General features: G+C 33.7%; 1 protein-coding gene across 1 annotated transcript; it reads right to left on the reverse strand.

Moving 5' to 3' along the window:
- Positions 1 to 12217: 12217 nt before the first annotated feature.
- LOC132548116 (carbohydrate sulfotransferase 11-like) lies at positions 12218 to 18136 on the reverse strand. The gene is made up of 2 exons (XM_060211937.1): positions 17921 to 18136; positions 12218 to 13273 (listed from the first exon to the last, which is right to left on the reverse strand). The coding sequence occupies exons 1-2, from the start codon at positions 18134 to 18136 to the stop codon at positions 12218 to 12220; spliced, it is 1272 nt and encodes a 423-aa protein (XP_060067920.1).
- Positions 18137 to 18148: the final 12 nt, after the last annotated feature.

Below are 18148 nucleotides of genomic sequence, written 5' to 3' on the forward strand. Positions count from 1 at the left end.
ACGTTTTAGGTGAGATTATCCAAGAGGAAGTTCAGTGTAAATCTCTCTCCATAGTGTAAAGTAACACTTTTAGGTGAGATTCTGGTGTAAAGTCTCTCTCACTACGGTGTAAAGTAACACTTTTCGGGGAGATTCTGGTATAAAGTCACCACCTTACGGTGTAAAGTAACACTTTAAGGTGAGATTTTTGTGTAAAGTCTCTCTCCTACGGTGTAAAGTAACACTTTTAGGTGAGATTCTGGTGTAAAGTCATTCTCTTACGGTGTAAAGTAACACTTTTAGGTGAGATTCTGGTGTAAAGTCACACGTTGTTATTGTAATTTAGGTTACAAAGGAAAGATATCTAACTTCAAAGCCTTACCACATACCGTTATACGATCTGAGTTTCGTTTGGTGTTTGTAAATACAATTCGGTGAAAGTACATTATAAATGCACTCAGTTTTACCTTTAAGATACCTGCAAAAGGGTGTGTCAGGTTTATCAAAATGCACTAAGATACTTTAAACACTTAGTCTTATATGTTGTTTGATCATGGCGATTTGTTCAATTCTGTTATATAAATGGTAAACGATAAAACATTGTGTGTCAAAGAGGGAGGGAAAAAGGAGTACTGAATTCCATTTAAGGATTTGTTTAGTGTATGAGATCCTAAAACTTTTGTGGCATAGGGTAAATCACATGAATACGACTTAAATTTATAGTATTTTCTTTTCTTAATAACACCATTCAAAGAGTCAGAAATAAGCATTTTACTTGTGTAATCATTTCGACGTCATGTTTGTCACAAATGGCTCATCCAAAGTGAATATCTGTCATACCCAATTAAAGCAACGGGCCTGTCACATCAAACCTTTTAAACGAATGTGCTGTTTGTTAAATTTTCTGTTGGATTGCTGAAGTTGTGTACAATACAAGTATCACTTAACAGAAACATACGCCGTATTTATTTGACATCAAAATAAGTCATCAAAAGGATTTTTTTGGCCTGTTGGAAGTCCTAAAAACAGTTGTTTACGAAGCTGTCATTTGTCTTCACTTTTATAAATGAACTGCCTCGTTTTCAAAACTGTTGGCTTTATAATAGTGAGCTATCGCGTTCTGTGTAGACATTCTACATAGTGAGTTATCGCGTTCTGTGTAGACATTCTACATAGTGAGTTATCGCGTTCTGTGTAGACATTCTACATAGTGAGCTATCGCGTTCTGTGTAGACATTCTACATAGTGAGCTATCGCGTTCTGTGTAGACATTACATAGTGAGCTATCGCGTTCTTGTATTCTACATAGTGAGCTATCGCGTTCTGTGTAGACATTCTACATAGTGAGCTATCGCGTTCTGTGTAGACATTCTACATAGTGAGCTATCGCGTTCTGTGTAGACATTCTACATAGTGAGCTATCGCGTTCTGTGTAGACATTCTACATAGTGAATGAGTTACTGCGACTGTTTAGAGTTTATTTTGTTAGAAATGTCGATGCAGAGATCTTTTTGTGCCCCGCCCCCCGTATTTAAAAAAAAAGAAAGTCTCTTATTTTCCAAATATCCGCCAAATCCGACTCCTATTGTCAACATTTTTGGTAATTGAGGTTCGATTTTTAATTCATTGCCAAAACCAGATATAGAACACGCAAGGTCACTCAACTTTGGCATTTTAAATTTTACCAGAACATGAAGTGTAGTGACCATTGGAAAATGCTTGCACGGTTCTTTCCTGGAAGGGGAGTGTGTAACCCTGGTAAATGCTAGCCGTAACATACCGAAGACAAGACTGAAACATGAAATTCTCCTGGTTAACATGTATTAGACAATTTAATCAACTGAAGTCCACACTAATGTGAAACTCAACCAATGGGGCATAAAATCGTGGCATCTCCATGATAAGATCGTATAGAGAATGGATAAAAGGAGGAGAGTTTTAGGTGAGAGAGCGAGAGAGCTCATTCGCCCTATGGACGGACAGAGAGCTTACTAGCCCTATCGACAGACAGGTTACACCATGATGAATAGTATGAGGAATGGGTATTTTAGTACATACCTTAAAAATACTGTTTTTATACAAAAACAGTTCTGAAACGAGACACAACGCGGTACTAGTATGAGTATATGAACTCTGTATGTTGATGAGATGTTGCATTCGTACATGTAACATTATTATTATTCAACATGTAATAAACATGGTTATTTTGACCAATTACGTCTGTTTACGCGTACAGTGTTACATTCAAATGTATATCTAAACATTATTTTTTAGCACCTGGTTATAATTTCAATAACCGCTTATATGTTTTACCACTTATGTATTTCATTTATCCTGCAACGCTGATTGAAAATTCAGGGTGTGGAAATTTAATGTTTGTTGATCAGACGCTGGCGTGACCTTAAAGGGTGCCTGACATCACACGTGAAAATATTTACTCCACCCGAATAAATAACTCCACCCTTCAGTGGATATCAATACATTTTGATTAAATGTGATACCTAAACTTGTTTATCACAGCAGATAAAATCGCTTTAATGTCTTAAATGGAATACCTAAATGATTCAGCATATTATTTTTAATGCGTGTGCTAAAATACGTATAATTTTTCATAAGTCTTTAACACTATTTAAAATTTCATCCTGATCAGTTATCTCACCATCTGGATTCTCTAACTTATTTACTTTGTATTTGTATTTGAATGTTGTAGGTTGTTCTCCTTCCTCTACCCATTTTGTCCATGATCTAATAATGTTTCCCTTAACTTTATGTTACCTAATTGCTTCAAATTATTTTTCCTTATTTTCTAATTCATTTAAATTAACATTATCCCTATCTTCTAATTCTTTTATAGTTCGTTTTAGATTATCTTCTGTGAGATGCTTTTGTTTTTTTATTATGACAAGAGTATGCTATAGTTTTCCCTCGTTTTTCCATCAATAAAACTTCAAGAAATAATTGGTCACTTAGAGTAAAGTGTAAATCAGTGTCAGATATATCAAGGAAATTATCTAAGTTTGAAAACTGGTAAACAACACCGCATTTTAACTTCATTAATAAGATAACTTATTGCATTGAAATATTCTATATCTTGGAACAAAGAATTATTAATTTTCCAAAGCCCCTTCCCTCTATTAAACTTGTTGAATTATATTTGAATCTTTGGGAAAGAATGATCTGATTTATATCCAAGATAAATAGAAGAATTTTTAATAGACGAGAGCATATCATCAGAAACAAGAAAGAAATCTAACCTTGCTTGCTTTATTGGGTTGTTCTCTCTCCTTGTATATCTTCTACTATCCTCATGCTGTTCTCGAAAAATATCGATAAAACCATAATTTTCAATAATTTCACAAACTTTATCAACTGCTTATGGATTGTTAATGTTTTTGTAGTTACTATCATAATCAACCTCAGGATTTAAAACTAAGTTAAAATCTCCACACAAAATAACTGAGCTGTTCCCAAAATCGTCAATAGTCTCAAACATAATATTGTAAAATTCAGGATAATCCTGGTTTTGACCATAAATAGCAATAAGAGTTAATCTTGTCCCCTCAGTCATAATATCAAGAGCCAAAAAGTTACCGGTGTTATCCCCTTTTCCCTATGAAACAAACTCAAAATTAAAATTCGTACATATAGCAACCCCTCTAGCATTTGATTTGTAAGAATTAAAGAAACATTCAGTACCAAGCTCACTTCTAAACATATCCTCCTTCTCCGTAGTGAAATGTGTGTCCTGAAGACAGAAAATGTTATAAGATTGACTTTTGAAATACGTAAAGATATCTTTTCGTTTTAGTCTATCACACAAGCCCTGACAATTAGCACTAAGAATTGTTATATTATAAGCAGTAATAAAGTACTTAAACAGTTCAAGCAGCTACGCACCTGAGGCTCGTGATAGATAACGTGGCAAATGCAATGAAACACCTGTGTTACCATTCAATTTATCACGTCATGCGTGGGCAACTGATAGAAGAAAACAATAGAACATAAACATGAAAATACAAAAAGGAAACATGAAAGATATGCTATGTGGTCTTGAATCTATAACCAGCAACATTAAAGTATTGTTGTAGGTAATTTTTATTTCAGTTTATTCCTACATATCATTAATATATTACCATAGTTATAATTGAAGAAAACTCTTCATCTGACTTATATGTTGATGGAAAGCAGATTTTAAAATCTTTAATCTATTTTGATATACTGTACTGTATACCAAACAATCATTGTTAGCATGCAATGAAAAGTATAAATAAATAACATCAATTTTTTTATCTGGATTGATATAAACCAGAAATTCCCGATATCAACTACTGATAGTCTAAAGATGGCTTTTCCGTTAGGTTTGTTTTTTTACAATAGTCTAATTGTTAACTATTTAACAATTATTAACTATAAATTGACTTAAATTCTTAACCACAATTTAGATATTCTATAAACGTTTTCAATGAACATTCTTCCTTGAACAGATGAAGTATGCTAGAGTTTATTACTACGGCTGTGTTTAATTACTTATATAGACCAAGATGATTTTTTTTGCTGAAATGCATTTAAAAAGTTCCTCATGGTACCGTATACAGTACATTGTATTTGCCTGTCATGTGTTTTAAAATATCTATAGGTGTCACAATTATTTCCACCCAGGTAATCATGACTCTGTATTCTTCAGATATATGAAGTATAGTAATATTCTTGATGCTTTGTGGGGTTTCTGTTGTTGTTTTTCAGGTTATGGATACGGTTACATCTTCATCAGCGAGGTACATAGAGTAACAAATGATACATCGGCTTGAATCATTACGTGATTGTGCTGGCAACTCTTTTTTTATTCTCTCAATAGACATTAGAAACATTGCTATCAGATTTTTTTCTCTCTGATTTACAAAATGCCATTTCACACTGATGTCTTTGCAGGTCCACATACTTATGCTGGAATTGTTAAAGTAGACATGAAAGTAACTAGGTTTTGTTAGGTTTTGTAGCATTCACAGGTGTCAATATATATAGGGGAATCTTACAATAAGTATGAGAACTCAATTAATTTTATGTTATATCCACAGATATTATTACTATTGAGAGATAATTCAGGTTGATTAACATTTTATGATATTTGCACCTGATTAACATTTTATGATATTTGCACCTGATTAGCGTTTGCTACATATGTATTTTTTTATATTGGAAAAAAAAAGATATGAGATATTCACTTATGACACCAAAAGGTTTAAAGGTAAACAAAGTACACATAGCTCAAGTGAATGTATATCATGTCAGTTCTAACATAATAGAAAACTACTCTATGTTACTTGTGTTTTATTAAAAAGCTGTATTCATAAATGTACTTTTTGCACATAGTTATTAATAATTGTTTTCTTTATTTTTCACTTCATTCATTTCTCATTATTGATTGTAAAAAATCTGATAAGTTTGCTATCAAATGTACCCTTGACACTAAAGAATATGCCAACAAATAAGTATGTTAAAGTTAATCTAAAGTATCAATAGGATATGTTTTGTATATTAATTATGATTTAATAGACATACAGAACATATTGTCAAAACTTGTTATATTTCAATGTAACTATTACTGATTTACAATCAAGGACAAATCATTGAATCTTTCACAAAATAACTGTTTGCTGGACAAGCAGACGTTTCTTTTCAAACCTTGTGGTGAGGATTTGACATTAGTTTGGGAGGATCAAGAGAAAAATGTGGTAAAGTACATTGATGAGAAATGAAGTTATCATAACTAACCTGTGTTTTACTTTGACATTAAATAAAAACCATCTGTCTTGTAATCATCTGTGTAAAACCTATGTATGTAGGATACCAACATGGTGTGATACTGTAATTTTTTATAATTCACTCTCAGTAATTAATATTATGTGAAAATGCTGATCACTTGATCATTGATCAGTTTTGTGCAGTGTAAACATGTTATATTTTAACTTGTTTTAATCTATTCTCATCTACAACGTATGACATGGTCCTGAAATTGATACAAAACTGGCGTGTAAAAATGTTTTGATTAACTTTTACGTTATTGTAATCAAATAATTGTAGAGTAAATTGATCATGGCTACTGTTACATCAATATACTGTAATATCAATCATGTTTGTTGCAGAAGTAAAACAAGCACATAAACACAGTCTTTTCATAAAAAAATTGAAATGCGTGATAAAAATTGTTTGTCTCTAGGCAGGTGTATCCACTTATTAACAGATTGATACATTCTTCCACAACCCAAGATATTAGTATGCTAAAGTAATGGTTGTCTTACTCCAAGGTTGCTCGTTCATTATAATTGCATGGCACCACTTAACAATATATTGACCTCCCAACATGTATGCAATACCTACAGATTACATTATATTAATACGGTTAAATAAGTAACAACTGATTTGTTGAGAGATCTCATTTTTTGTAGCTTTTAGGGTTCGAAGGAAATATCCTCAATATAAAGAAATTAATTTGTTTACATGGAAACAAATCATATATTCTTAACAATGATGTTTTGATTAAAGACGGATGAATCATCCTTATCAGAGGATCACAAGATCATGGAGGCAGAATGAATTAATTTTTATTTCCATCCTACAACATCGAGGGTAAATGCTGTTTTATGTCATATACAAGTCGAGGTCAACAAGTTTTTGTGTCACTTCTTCTATAGTATAATTAAAGAGTGGTAATATTAAAGGTGTTTTATAAGAAGAAAATGTCTGACCCAATTGGAGACAGTTATACTCCTACATGTACCACTAGGCTATACAAACTAAAATACATATACCATAGGGTGCCACACGACCTAGTAAAGAGGACAGTGGTCAACAAGTTTTTGTGTCACTTCTTATAGTATACTTATAAAGGGGTAATATTTGGTGATTTATAAAAATAAAATGACCCAATTGAATACAGCTATACTCCTACATGTATCACTAAGCTATACACACTAAAATACATATACGTATAAGGTGTTACACCTCCTAGTATAGAGGTCAGGGGTCAACAAGTTTTTGTGTCACTTCTTCTATAATATACTTACAAGGTATATTTCAGTAATGGTTATTTTCTGTATTTATGTCTCTTGTATTATTCATTATCTATTTAATATTCATTTGTATCATATTAAGGTTTTGAAAAAGAGTGACATGCATCTGAGAGGGTAATTTGTTTTTCTAATTTTGTTCTGTATTTCTTGTTGGGGTATTCATTATCTTTTAAGTTGAATACTTTTTTTCTTTTTTCGTCATCCTTTGTGGTCTTCCATTGTTTTTAAGTACTATCAACTTCTTTGAAATGAATGATGAGATTCTCACAAAATTTGGGAAAATGCTTAGGCTTTGTTTTGTATCAGACTTTGTTGACATCTAGCAATTAATTCTGCAACATCCATTGTTACAGTAAATTTTCTCTTCACTTTCCGAATGCAGGAAATTAAATGCAAATATATGGTATACTGGGTAAAACCGAGATAATTTTATATACTTAAGGTATATATAATAATTCAAGTGGAGAGGGTAAGTTGATAGGTGGTGGCGGAAATATTTGTCAAAAGTAAGGAAAAGGCAGAAAATTTTCCAGGTATGTGAACTGTAGGGTTATTGGCAACATTCTCCGACCATTGTGTTGGCAATATGGAGAAAATGATATCAGTGAAAATGGTACATTTGGTATGGCAGCTACCAAATTAAAATGGAAAAATATTTCAAAAAAAAAAAAAAAAAAAAAAATAGAAATTACCTAAAAACCATTTGGCACCAAAACAGAGGCAATGTTAAAGACAGCATGATTACTAATACTAACAATATACATGGAGCTACAGCCCTAAGCAAAGAAAATGTTGGACGTAAATATAAGAGAAGTGCATCTCCTGTCCAAACTGCTGAGTGTACACCAAATGTACCACCAAAATCCATCATAATAGATGATATGATTGATCATGCATTACCTGAGCTAGACTAAAGAAAAGGAGCTCTTTTGAGAGTGAAAACTCTGTCAAATATTGTATATGTCAGTCAACAAATTGGCAGTCAGTTGATGACGGTCTTATGGTAGAATACGATATATGTAGTGTATGGTATCACTGCACATGTCTTTCAATATCAAACATTCAAAACAAAAAATACATTCCAAAACAGTGTTTTTTAAATGTGGGCAAAAAGTGAAAATGAACAAGAAAGTACACATGAAGAAAATATGTATATAAAACTTTATTCTGATTCTTCAAAAGACACTTCTTCTAATTGCAATGATCACAAATCTAACGAATCTGAACGGGATGCAAGTTATTTTGATGAGAGTAATTGTCTAGATAAAGAGACAATAGATGAAAGACTGAAAATTAAATTACCTGATCAGTGTTTTACTCTAGAATTATCAGATCAAACTGATTTCACTTTAAAAAATGATGACATGGTATATTTACGCTCAGTGCATAATGGACGTATATATCAAAAAGGAAAATGGCAGGAGATATTTATTATAGGAATAAAACAATCTAATAAACACTGTGTATTTACTTCTGACAGACATCAAATAAGCAATGCAAAAAAGAGATGCAAGAAAGTCAATGCTCCTTTTTTTAAGCATGTGCATAATGTAAATTCGCTGAAAGTCAATTTGAAAATGTTTAAACTCGGACATGTACAGGTACATTGCAAAAACAACATCAAGCATAATATCAGTGAGCAAATTTCTAGACCAATCTCTGGTAGTGAAAGAGAGGCTCTTAAAGACATATTTAAAAGAGGTGAAAAGCCTCTGAATGAATATTTAAAAAGAAGTATACTGACTCTGAGCAAATTATTTCAGGTAATAATGCTGGGTTTGGAAAAGATACCCATGTATTTAGGCAAATTGCTACTGAAAGCAGACATATAGGTAGGTATGATAAAAATGTGCTTCTTAGCATGATACAACAAATGGAAAATATGGAAAGATCAGGAAGAGGCTTCATTCAGAAGTTAAGTGCAAAACCAAATTACATTTTATATTGTTCAGAGGAAGGTCTCAATATATAACACAATTTGGCAAAAGATTACCCTTTATATTGGGATGCTACAGGAAGTGTGGCGAGAAAAAATGATGATAGCAAAAGATATCTATACTATGAACTCTCAATAAAATAATCCAGTGAATGGAAAAATGGGCATCCCACTTAGCGCTATGATTAGTGGAAATCAAAGCGTCCCTATGATATTGGATTGGATGACATTTTTTCAACATGCAGAAAAAAAGGTTTGGTCACAGCTCTATTTGTCAACCAAAATTGATTGTAAGTGATGGGGCATGGGTGTTCATAATTTCTGCTCCCAATGTGTTCAATACTGAAATCTTTATTAGAATTATTCAATGGTAAAAAGTCAGAAACTTGTTAAAAAGACCATTGTTCACTTGTGTGCTAGCCTTTTTATGAACAAAGTAAAACGGTTTTACAGTGTTCATTACAAGACAAATATGAAATTTGGTTTGTATTTGGTAAGTTTGCTATTGAACATTAAAAATTACTGAGGAAGCAGAAGAGTTATTGCATGATATCTGTGTAGCCCTACAATCTCCAACAATTGGTGAAAGTAACAAGTTTTATATAGATCGACTGTTGCAGAAGATTAATACTTTTGATACGACCATAGCTGGCAGCAGTGTAAATGTTGAAGATATTCATGATAGTGCAGACAATATTCAACCAGGTCGTTACACAGAAGATGATTTTCTGACTCTAGCAACAGTCACCATTCAAAAGTTTGGGTCGTAAGGTGAACCACACAGTGCTGGCAAAACTATCATTGAACAAAACTAACATGAAAAACCTATACTATCAGGATATATTTCTACATACTATTCTGACCAAATACCTACCAATTTTCTCGCTTTGGGCTACACGTACTATAACTGGTATGTCATTTTCAAAAACGCAAAGTACTATTGAAAACTGGTTCAGAATATTAAAATCTATCAGTCTTGACAACAGGAAAAACAGCAGAATTGATGATTTTTCCAAAGAGTTACAGCAACATACAGTGCAAGTGCAAAGATTGTTGGCAAAAGATGCTCTTAAGACATATAAGAAAAAGGCCAGAAAAAGTACTGAAACAATAAAAGAGTCTTGGAAAAAAAAGCAAGTACAAAGTGAAAAAGAAAAGGCCTTCAGCGTAATATCAAATATACTGTATATGCAAGACAAAAAAAGAAAACACAATGGAAGGCGTAATCTCGGTTCAACCTGCTGGTTTAATTCCATGATGTAGGCCATTAATAGCAGCGACATGGCAAAAAGGTATATTGATGCTTTGGTGAAAATACCGCTGAAACTTAGTGACGATTATGAATCAAAAGAAATATTTAGATGCATCATTAATATACTGGAATTTATGGCCAATTTTGATGTTACCGGTAAAGATGTGCCTAGAAGCATGTTTTTTTTAGCTTTGCAAAAAGTTTCTGAATTTGATGAAACGTTTAAGGGATTGGCAAGGCAGACAAATGTTAATAAATTTTACACAAATGTTATATCTATGATATCATAGATAATTGATGCAAAAATTAATAATTAAACAGGAATATGTATGTAATCATTGCCAATCTTCAACTATTAAAAATAACGAAAACATACAAGATATAGAGCTACTTATTCCAGATGACAAAGTTTCATCAATTGATCCAATGATTAAAGAATATTTTCAAACATCTACTATTGGTAGGTGCCCAGTATGTAATAACGACTTATCACTGTTGCAACATTTGATCACAACACCAAAGACTCTAGTGATTACCTTAAACGATATAAATATAATAAGCATTCAGGATGTGCCAGTAAGATAGACACTGATGTGGCTGTTGACAGGTATATAAATATCAGTGATATGGTGATAGATAACAAGCTGACAGAGTATAATCTCAGAAGTGTAATTTGTCACCATGGCAGATCATATAATTCTGGCCACTATACAACATATGGCAGTTTTCAAAAATAAATGATTTATCTAAATGTAATGGAATTATTAAGGAAGTTGAAAAATCATGCTATATGTTATTTTATGAACTGAAAAAAAGAGTTACCTGCATATGTTGAACCTTTACTTAAATGTTTGTCTCTGACAAAAGGAATGAAGACGGTGCATTCTGACAATAGGAGCAATAAGTGTCAACAAGATAGCAGAATCGCTCAGTTATGCTGTTCAAAATCGTAATGACGATTCAAGTTCAATGGCAAGTGAAGACTTTGTGATACATATATCAGACTACCTTTTAAATATTAACTTTATATCAGACCTGTCATGTCTTGGGGCAGAATGTTTCAAACTAATTTATGAGCTTGTGAAAAGTTGCAGTAGTTGTAATGCACTGCAGGTAAAAAAAATCACAAACAATTGATTTACTTTCAATGGCACAATATGATTCAATGTGTGTTACAAATCCCATAAAGTCTGCAGCAGTCTGCAGAGATAAATCAGTTATATGTAACTGTATGCAACCTGAAAGCATTATGTACACTACCTCTCTACCACATACTCTGATAATATTTCTGCATGTCATTAGTGATGTGACACTGTCAATTGTATTGAAGTTGGACCTTAAGGAGGACTTACTTACAACTGTACCATTAATAAGTAAAACCTATGGAGTATCATCAATTTTAGCCAGGACAGGACATGAATTTGTTTGTTTGAAAAAGGTCAGGCAACAACCTTATTTCAACAAATGGTGGTAAAGAAGACACTGTAACATATTTATCATCCTATGATGACATGTTATTGTTTTTTTTTACTTAAAACAGACATATTATATTTGCAAAACAATACTCGCCCAACATATTTCATGAATTTGTTAAAAACATATATGAACCTGAATCAAATTACTACATCCCTATTCTTAATTCAGATGGAACACTGGCACAAAAAATTGTGTAGACCAACTTATTGGTTTTCAAGTAGTGTTATTAATCTATACCTGATGTCGCTATTATGTTATGCTTCTTCGAAAGTACACTTTGTTGACAGTGGTTAGATTAGTCAACATCTATTTGTATCTGGCAGTTAATACAAACCCAAATGGGCATATTTTGAGACAGAGAGGCATGGGCAATATTTACAAAGATTTTTTACCAATCAATATTAAAAACAGGCATTGGTTATATTTTTTGTTACCCGGTTATTTAAGATAGTACGTTTTTACTTTACAACACGGAGCACATTGTCTTCATCAAAACTATAGTTCTCATGAAAATATTTCAGCGGGCCTATCGTTGTATCCAAAGATCTTGCAATCTAGAAGAACGTATTCTCTTAATTCTTCCAAAAGTCGTCTGTCCAAGGTCTTGTACATATTGATAAATCCTCTGCGTTTGAACTCCGACACACGTGACGGGTCACTAGCTCTGACCGCCGCCTGCTGCATCATGTCAATAGTAGCATTTGGAAAATAAGGCATTTGAACATCCGGGTTTACCATTCCTCTGAGTTGGAGCGTAGTCCAGACTCTACCATACATTTCCTCCAACGTCATACACTTTGAAAATTTATTTCTAGCATTAAATGCTACTCTAAATTTAAATTGTATATCATCACTGATGGAATCATTCTTTCCCACTGATATTGTTCTGTTTGGAAATAAGCCGATTTTTCTGAAGAGAAAAGAAGAATCTTCATCGAAGGACTCCATTCTACCCACAAAGTCGTATTTGACATCGCATGGCAAACAATGGGTATACAAAGATGTGAAATGATGGTCGATTTCTTGTTCCGCACCAATCTTTTTCATATTTACGATATATTGCACAAATTCCGTAAATGTTACGTCATGACCGCATGTGATTTTACTTTCATTTCTCCGTAGCATTTTGATGATAGGTCGCCCAAGGTGTGTCATGTAATGAGTATTTATCGTGAATAATTTGTCTAAGTACCCAGACAACATTCGTTCATAAGGGTCTCGAGTAAATAATGCTGATTTTGAAGATTGTAAAACACTTCTCGCTTCACTGAGGTTGAAACGCCCAAGGGTTGGAATAGATTCGGAGTGTACTTTTTCATGACCAACAGAATACAGATTCGAAGTTTCGTTGTGGTTCATTAAATGGAACACTCGTCGCCAAAATGTGCATCCTACTTTCTGCACCATACAGAAGACAAAGTTATGTTTTGGATTGTATAGGAGATATTTGCCTTTTATGGTGTTTAGTGTTCCGTGTTTCCCATGCTTTAGAGAGATATTCATAGATTTGCATGCTTCTATGATATATGGTTTTCTTTCGTCCGGAGTACTCCCGCGTTTCTGTTGTAATGTTAAAAAATAAAATTAATACTTGTTACAAGTAATATAACCGTTATCGAATATGCATGTTTTTATCGTTTGGCAATGGTATGAACGCAATGGTTTACATATTATTTTAGGGTTCATATGTATCCTGTTGCCTTCACACTACCGTAAAAGTAATTGCATACAGTTCAATTCTGTTATACGGTTGTTTACAATTTTGTTTTTATTGTCACTGTTTTGAAACCGAATGCAGTGCATAACTAGAACTATCGTCCAGTGTTTGTGTGTGTGAGAGTGTGTGTGTGAGGGTGCGTTTGTGTGTGTGTGTGTGTGTGAGGGTGTATGTGTGTGTGTGTGTGTGGTGTGAGGGTGCGTATGTGTGTGTGTTTGTGCGTGTTGCTTTGTGTTGTGTGTGTTTGTTTGTGTGGTGCTTTGTGGTGTGAGTGTGTGTGTGTGTGTGTGTGTGTGTGTGTGTGTGTGTGTGTGTGGTGCTGTGTTTGTATATGGTGTTGTGTGTGTGGTGTTTTTTTCTGTGTGTGTGTGTGGTACTGTGTGTGTATGGTGCTCTGTGTATGTGTGTTTGTGGTGCTCTATCTGAGTGTTTGTGTGTGGTACTCTGTGTATGTGGTGCTGTGTGTGTGTATGTGTGGTGCTGGCTGGTGGTGTTGTGTGTTTTTGTGGGTGGTGCTTTGGGTTGTGTGCGTGTGTGTGAGTGTGTCTGGTGCTGCGTGTGTGTGTGGTGCTTTGTGTTGTGTGTGTGTGTGTGTGTGTGTGTGTGTGTGTGTGTGTGTGTGTGTGTGTGTGTGTGTGTGTGTGTGTGTGTGTGTGTGTGTGTGTGTGTGTGTGTGTGTGTGTGTGTGTGTGTGTGTGTGTGTGTGTTGGTGTGTGTGTATGTGGTGTTTACCCATACCCCTTGGCATCAAGATTTCTTTTTCTTTTGGTTTTGGCTTAATGTCATTACAGGCAACGAAACTGGTATTATACCCTCTTTTTTCAGATTTACACATGGACTCGAAATTAAATATAGCCAAACATGACAGGGTGAAGTAGAGTTCAGTGTTTACCTTCAAAGATATAGGAACATGTTTATACATACGCAACAAAAGCTTTAACTTTATACAGAAGCATCACATTTTCATGTGTCGTTGTGAGTCTTTGTTAAGCATTATGGCAGATACAGACTCGAGTCTGTGGACACGTCATTATCAACAGATAACAATAAAGATTGTCATAATAACCGTACACATGAAATATTACGTCGTCATGATTCCCTTGAATGGCGAATCTGGTAACATGAACAAGTACATTTATATGAATTGTCAAATGGACTAAGTTTCCAAGAAAAAGGTCTTGAGGAGGTTGAAATACTTACGTTGTACATGTTATTCTGCGTGACCTGTCGTCATCAATTAGTAATCTAACGCTAAAATTCTACAATCTTAAAGTCGTTGTATACCTAGCCGTATCTTAAAAAGTACTTCACATAGATACCTAATATTTGCTATATACAGCTTTCTCATATTCAAGAGTACTCGGATCAAAAGTTATAAAAATATGACATTTGGCCAAAAATTACTTACATCCTACCAAGTCATGTCATGGTGATACTGTAAACACTGAAATACTTGACAAACCTTTTCAACCGGATTCAACCATTTTTTTAGTTCGTTCGGTTTCACTGAAAAAAAAAGATGCGGTATAATGACGTTATTAGATAACGAGTAATTTGGGTCATCAATTCAAATAGAAAGAATAAACCTTATTTCACAATGAAAAACTACATACAATAAACAAAACTTCTTTTTCTTTCTTATTTTTTTAAACTATTATCATTTTATCATAGGTACTAATGCATACTCCAGCCACGTTAGTTTTCTACATCAAAATTTCTTGAGAGTAACCCGAAAGTTCGAGTTAGCAAATAGTATCAAGTAAAAATACAAACTTATATACGTTTCAGTTTTATAATTCAGCAAGGTATGATTTCTGTTTTTTTTCTATTATCTTAAAGCGTATCTCAAGGTAAGGTCCATTCCGTACAGAAGTACCTTATAACTGTGATAAGTGTTCTTTAAATAAAAGTATCCCCGTTAACACTGACTTGGCGATACTGAAATATGACTCTGCCCCTTAAAGCCACATATCTTACAAATAACACATATTGATATCAGAAATTTCTGAATGATTATTTTTCATTCTTACGTATAGGAAGATTAACAATTAGTCCGGTGGCCTGAATACGCTAATCTATATTTACTGTCTAGAAAGTTAGGTTAAATATCTCGAAATTCTGGATTATCTTTGAAATCTTGAGATAAAAATTTATTGTGGCCGGAAAACGCTTCCGCAATTGCATACCTTTAAAAAACCTTATCACAAATTTTGGATGTTTATCGTTACTTATATATTTTTTAAAATATCTTACTACGACTTTTTTCACACTTTCAATATCAATATATGCACAATGCGCGCGATAATAAATGACCTTTAGGATTTATTTCGAAACTGATTGAAGACGGTATTAGGTTATATCACATAAAGTAGTGACGTCAAATGAGCGAATATGAGCTGATATTTCAATCAGAAAAGATAATTTCAAAAAAAAAAAAAATGGCAGATTGATCTTTCCGTAGAACACACAAGCACAGATGAGGTGTTGGAAAAATAAGAAATGGTTTTCGAAGTGAATAATCTCGTTTGAAAGAATTGTGATATGCCATTGTGTTAAGTCTTAATTAAACAAACTAACCAATCCGAATATGTAACCCTCTCCCTTAACGCTGATATTTACTTACATAAGTTCCATTAAACGTTTTTTTCTGATTTTCCTATATAATTATATATTTTTTGCATGCTATTCTTGGTGTTTTCAACTCTGATACTAAATGTTTACGTTATTTTTATAGAAAAAAATTCAAAATCTGGAAAAGATTATTTTTTACGGAAACCATCAAAACGGGATTATTTTCTCTTTAATTAAATTTCAAAGCATCGTTTATTCTAAACTCAAAGGTAGTAGAAATAAGAACATAAAAATAACTCGACCCCCACAGTTATTAGATTCATATACATACCCAGGGAGTCTTGTTTAATATATATACATATATATACAGCAAGGAACCAGAGAAGACACAGACAAAAGCGACGAGCATTGATCATTGTGTTGGTTACCTATGAAAAAGATGATAACAAAACATACACCATCGATTTTAATTAAAACTGAAAATGAAATGAATAAGACAATAAAAAAAACAAACAAAAAAAGAAAAGAAAGAAAAGAAGAAGTAGAGACATGTAGTGAAATAGACCATTTCCCTTCTGTTTTTACTTCTGTATTGTTTCGTCTTTCTAAGACTGGTCTGTAATTATACAGACTTAACAGTATAGAAATATGTATGCTTGATATACTTGATTTTGTTGTAATGCTAATATCAACCCATTATGGTGTTTTCTGATTAACAGAGAAATAGTTTAGTATAGTAAGAATTGGGAAGGTCGTGCTTGACAGGAATTTTCCAACGTTGTTTCAAGATGGTAGTATACCGTCGATAAAAATACAACCTCTGTTCGTGTATGTGTGTGTGTTAGGGTGAGTGTGTGTGTGTGTGTGTGTGTGTGTGTGTGTGTGTGTGTCTGTTTGTTTACATTACGTTTCGAGGTACAAAGCATTATAACATAGTCACGAAATGAGGGATGAAAAAAGCGAGGTACTTTCCCCCGTAACCTCGCTTTGCCGACCATGAATTCTGTGTAGAAAATCGAATCTCTACGTCACATGACGTTTTACTGTGTACCCCATTTTAATGGTGTAGTATTTTGCACACAGTGTGTCGACTCCGCCATCTTCAAGTTGGTGATCTAGCACACCGCTCAGGTAAATTTCACGTACCTCACTTAGCTGCTGTGGAGTTCTACACTGTGTGCTAACAGAATTTTGCCGAAGTGAGGTAACTTTCATAGACCTCACTAGACCGCTGAGGTGTTACCACACTGTGTGTTAACCCCTTAACTCCCGTGAATTTTTAATGACACTAAGAAAAATCTGTCATTTTGCTTCAATAAGAATTTTCGCCCTTTTCCAGTCATCGTTTTGGTAAGAAACCCTCATATGTTTAGAAAGATGGGAATACAAGCTTTCCATTTTTGGACAAAAATCATGTTTTACGAAAAATGACGTTACTATTGCCAGAATTTTTAAACATTTGAAAAAAAATATCAAATTCCAATCATCAGCACATGTTTTCGACGAGGAAAGTGAATAATAAAAAACACATCCGAAATTCATAGTATTGTGAACTACTGGATTAGGAACCTAAGAATCTGTATATGTAATTTACTGATTCATGGTTGTTGCCATAGTTACTAGCTCGTTTTTTTATATTTGATGTTGTTGAAAATCGATGTGGTCCAGGTGCTCTATTTGCCCGTGTCCCCAAAGGGTGGAATGGTTACGAGATCACTCTAGACGGTAAGGCGTCGGCCTAGATATTGTTAGACGACGTCAACATTAACGGACGTTTCTGTGATGTGTCGGAGGTTGTAAAATATTTCATTGTTGTCGCCTTTCTTCATATACATGCCTTTATTGAAGACAGTGAACTTGAGGCCAGGCTTACTAGTTTAGGGGTAACGATTTTATCCCAATTCCAAAGACGGTATTACCTTGGGACTGAAATAGAGGGCGATACGAGATTTGTCAAGGTCAGGGTTCCGCTTACACTTCCGTCCATACCATATACTGTAAAGTTGGACAACGCGTATTAACATGTTGCACACCACAATCAGAATTGTATGTGTTCTCTGTGCCATTCGATTGACCATCTTTTCACAGATTGTCCACAATTCCGCTGTTTCATGTGTAAGGGACAGGGACATCATGCTCGTACCTAT

The sequence above is a fragment of the Ylistrum balloti genome, unplaced genomic scaffold (genome assembly GCF_031769215.1).
Source record: "Ylistrum balloti isolate Yb309-2 unplaced genomic scaffold, AGI_CSIRO_Ybal_v1 Utg370002, whole genome shotgun sequence".
NCBI lineage: Eukaryota > Metazoa > Mollusca > Bivalvia > Pectinida > Pectinidae > Ylistrum > Ylistrum balloti.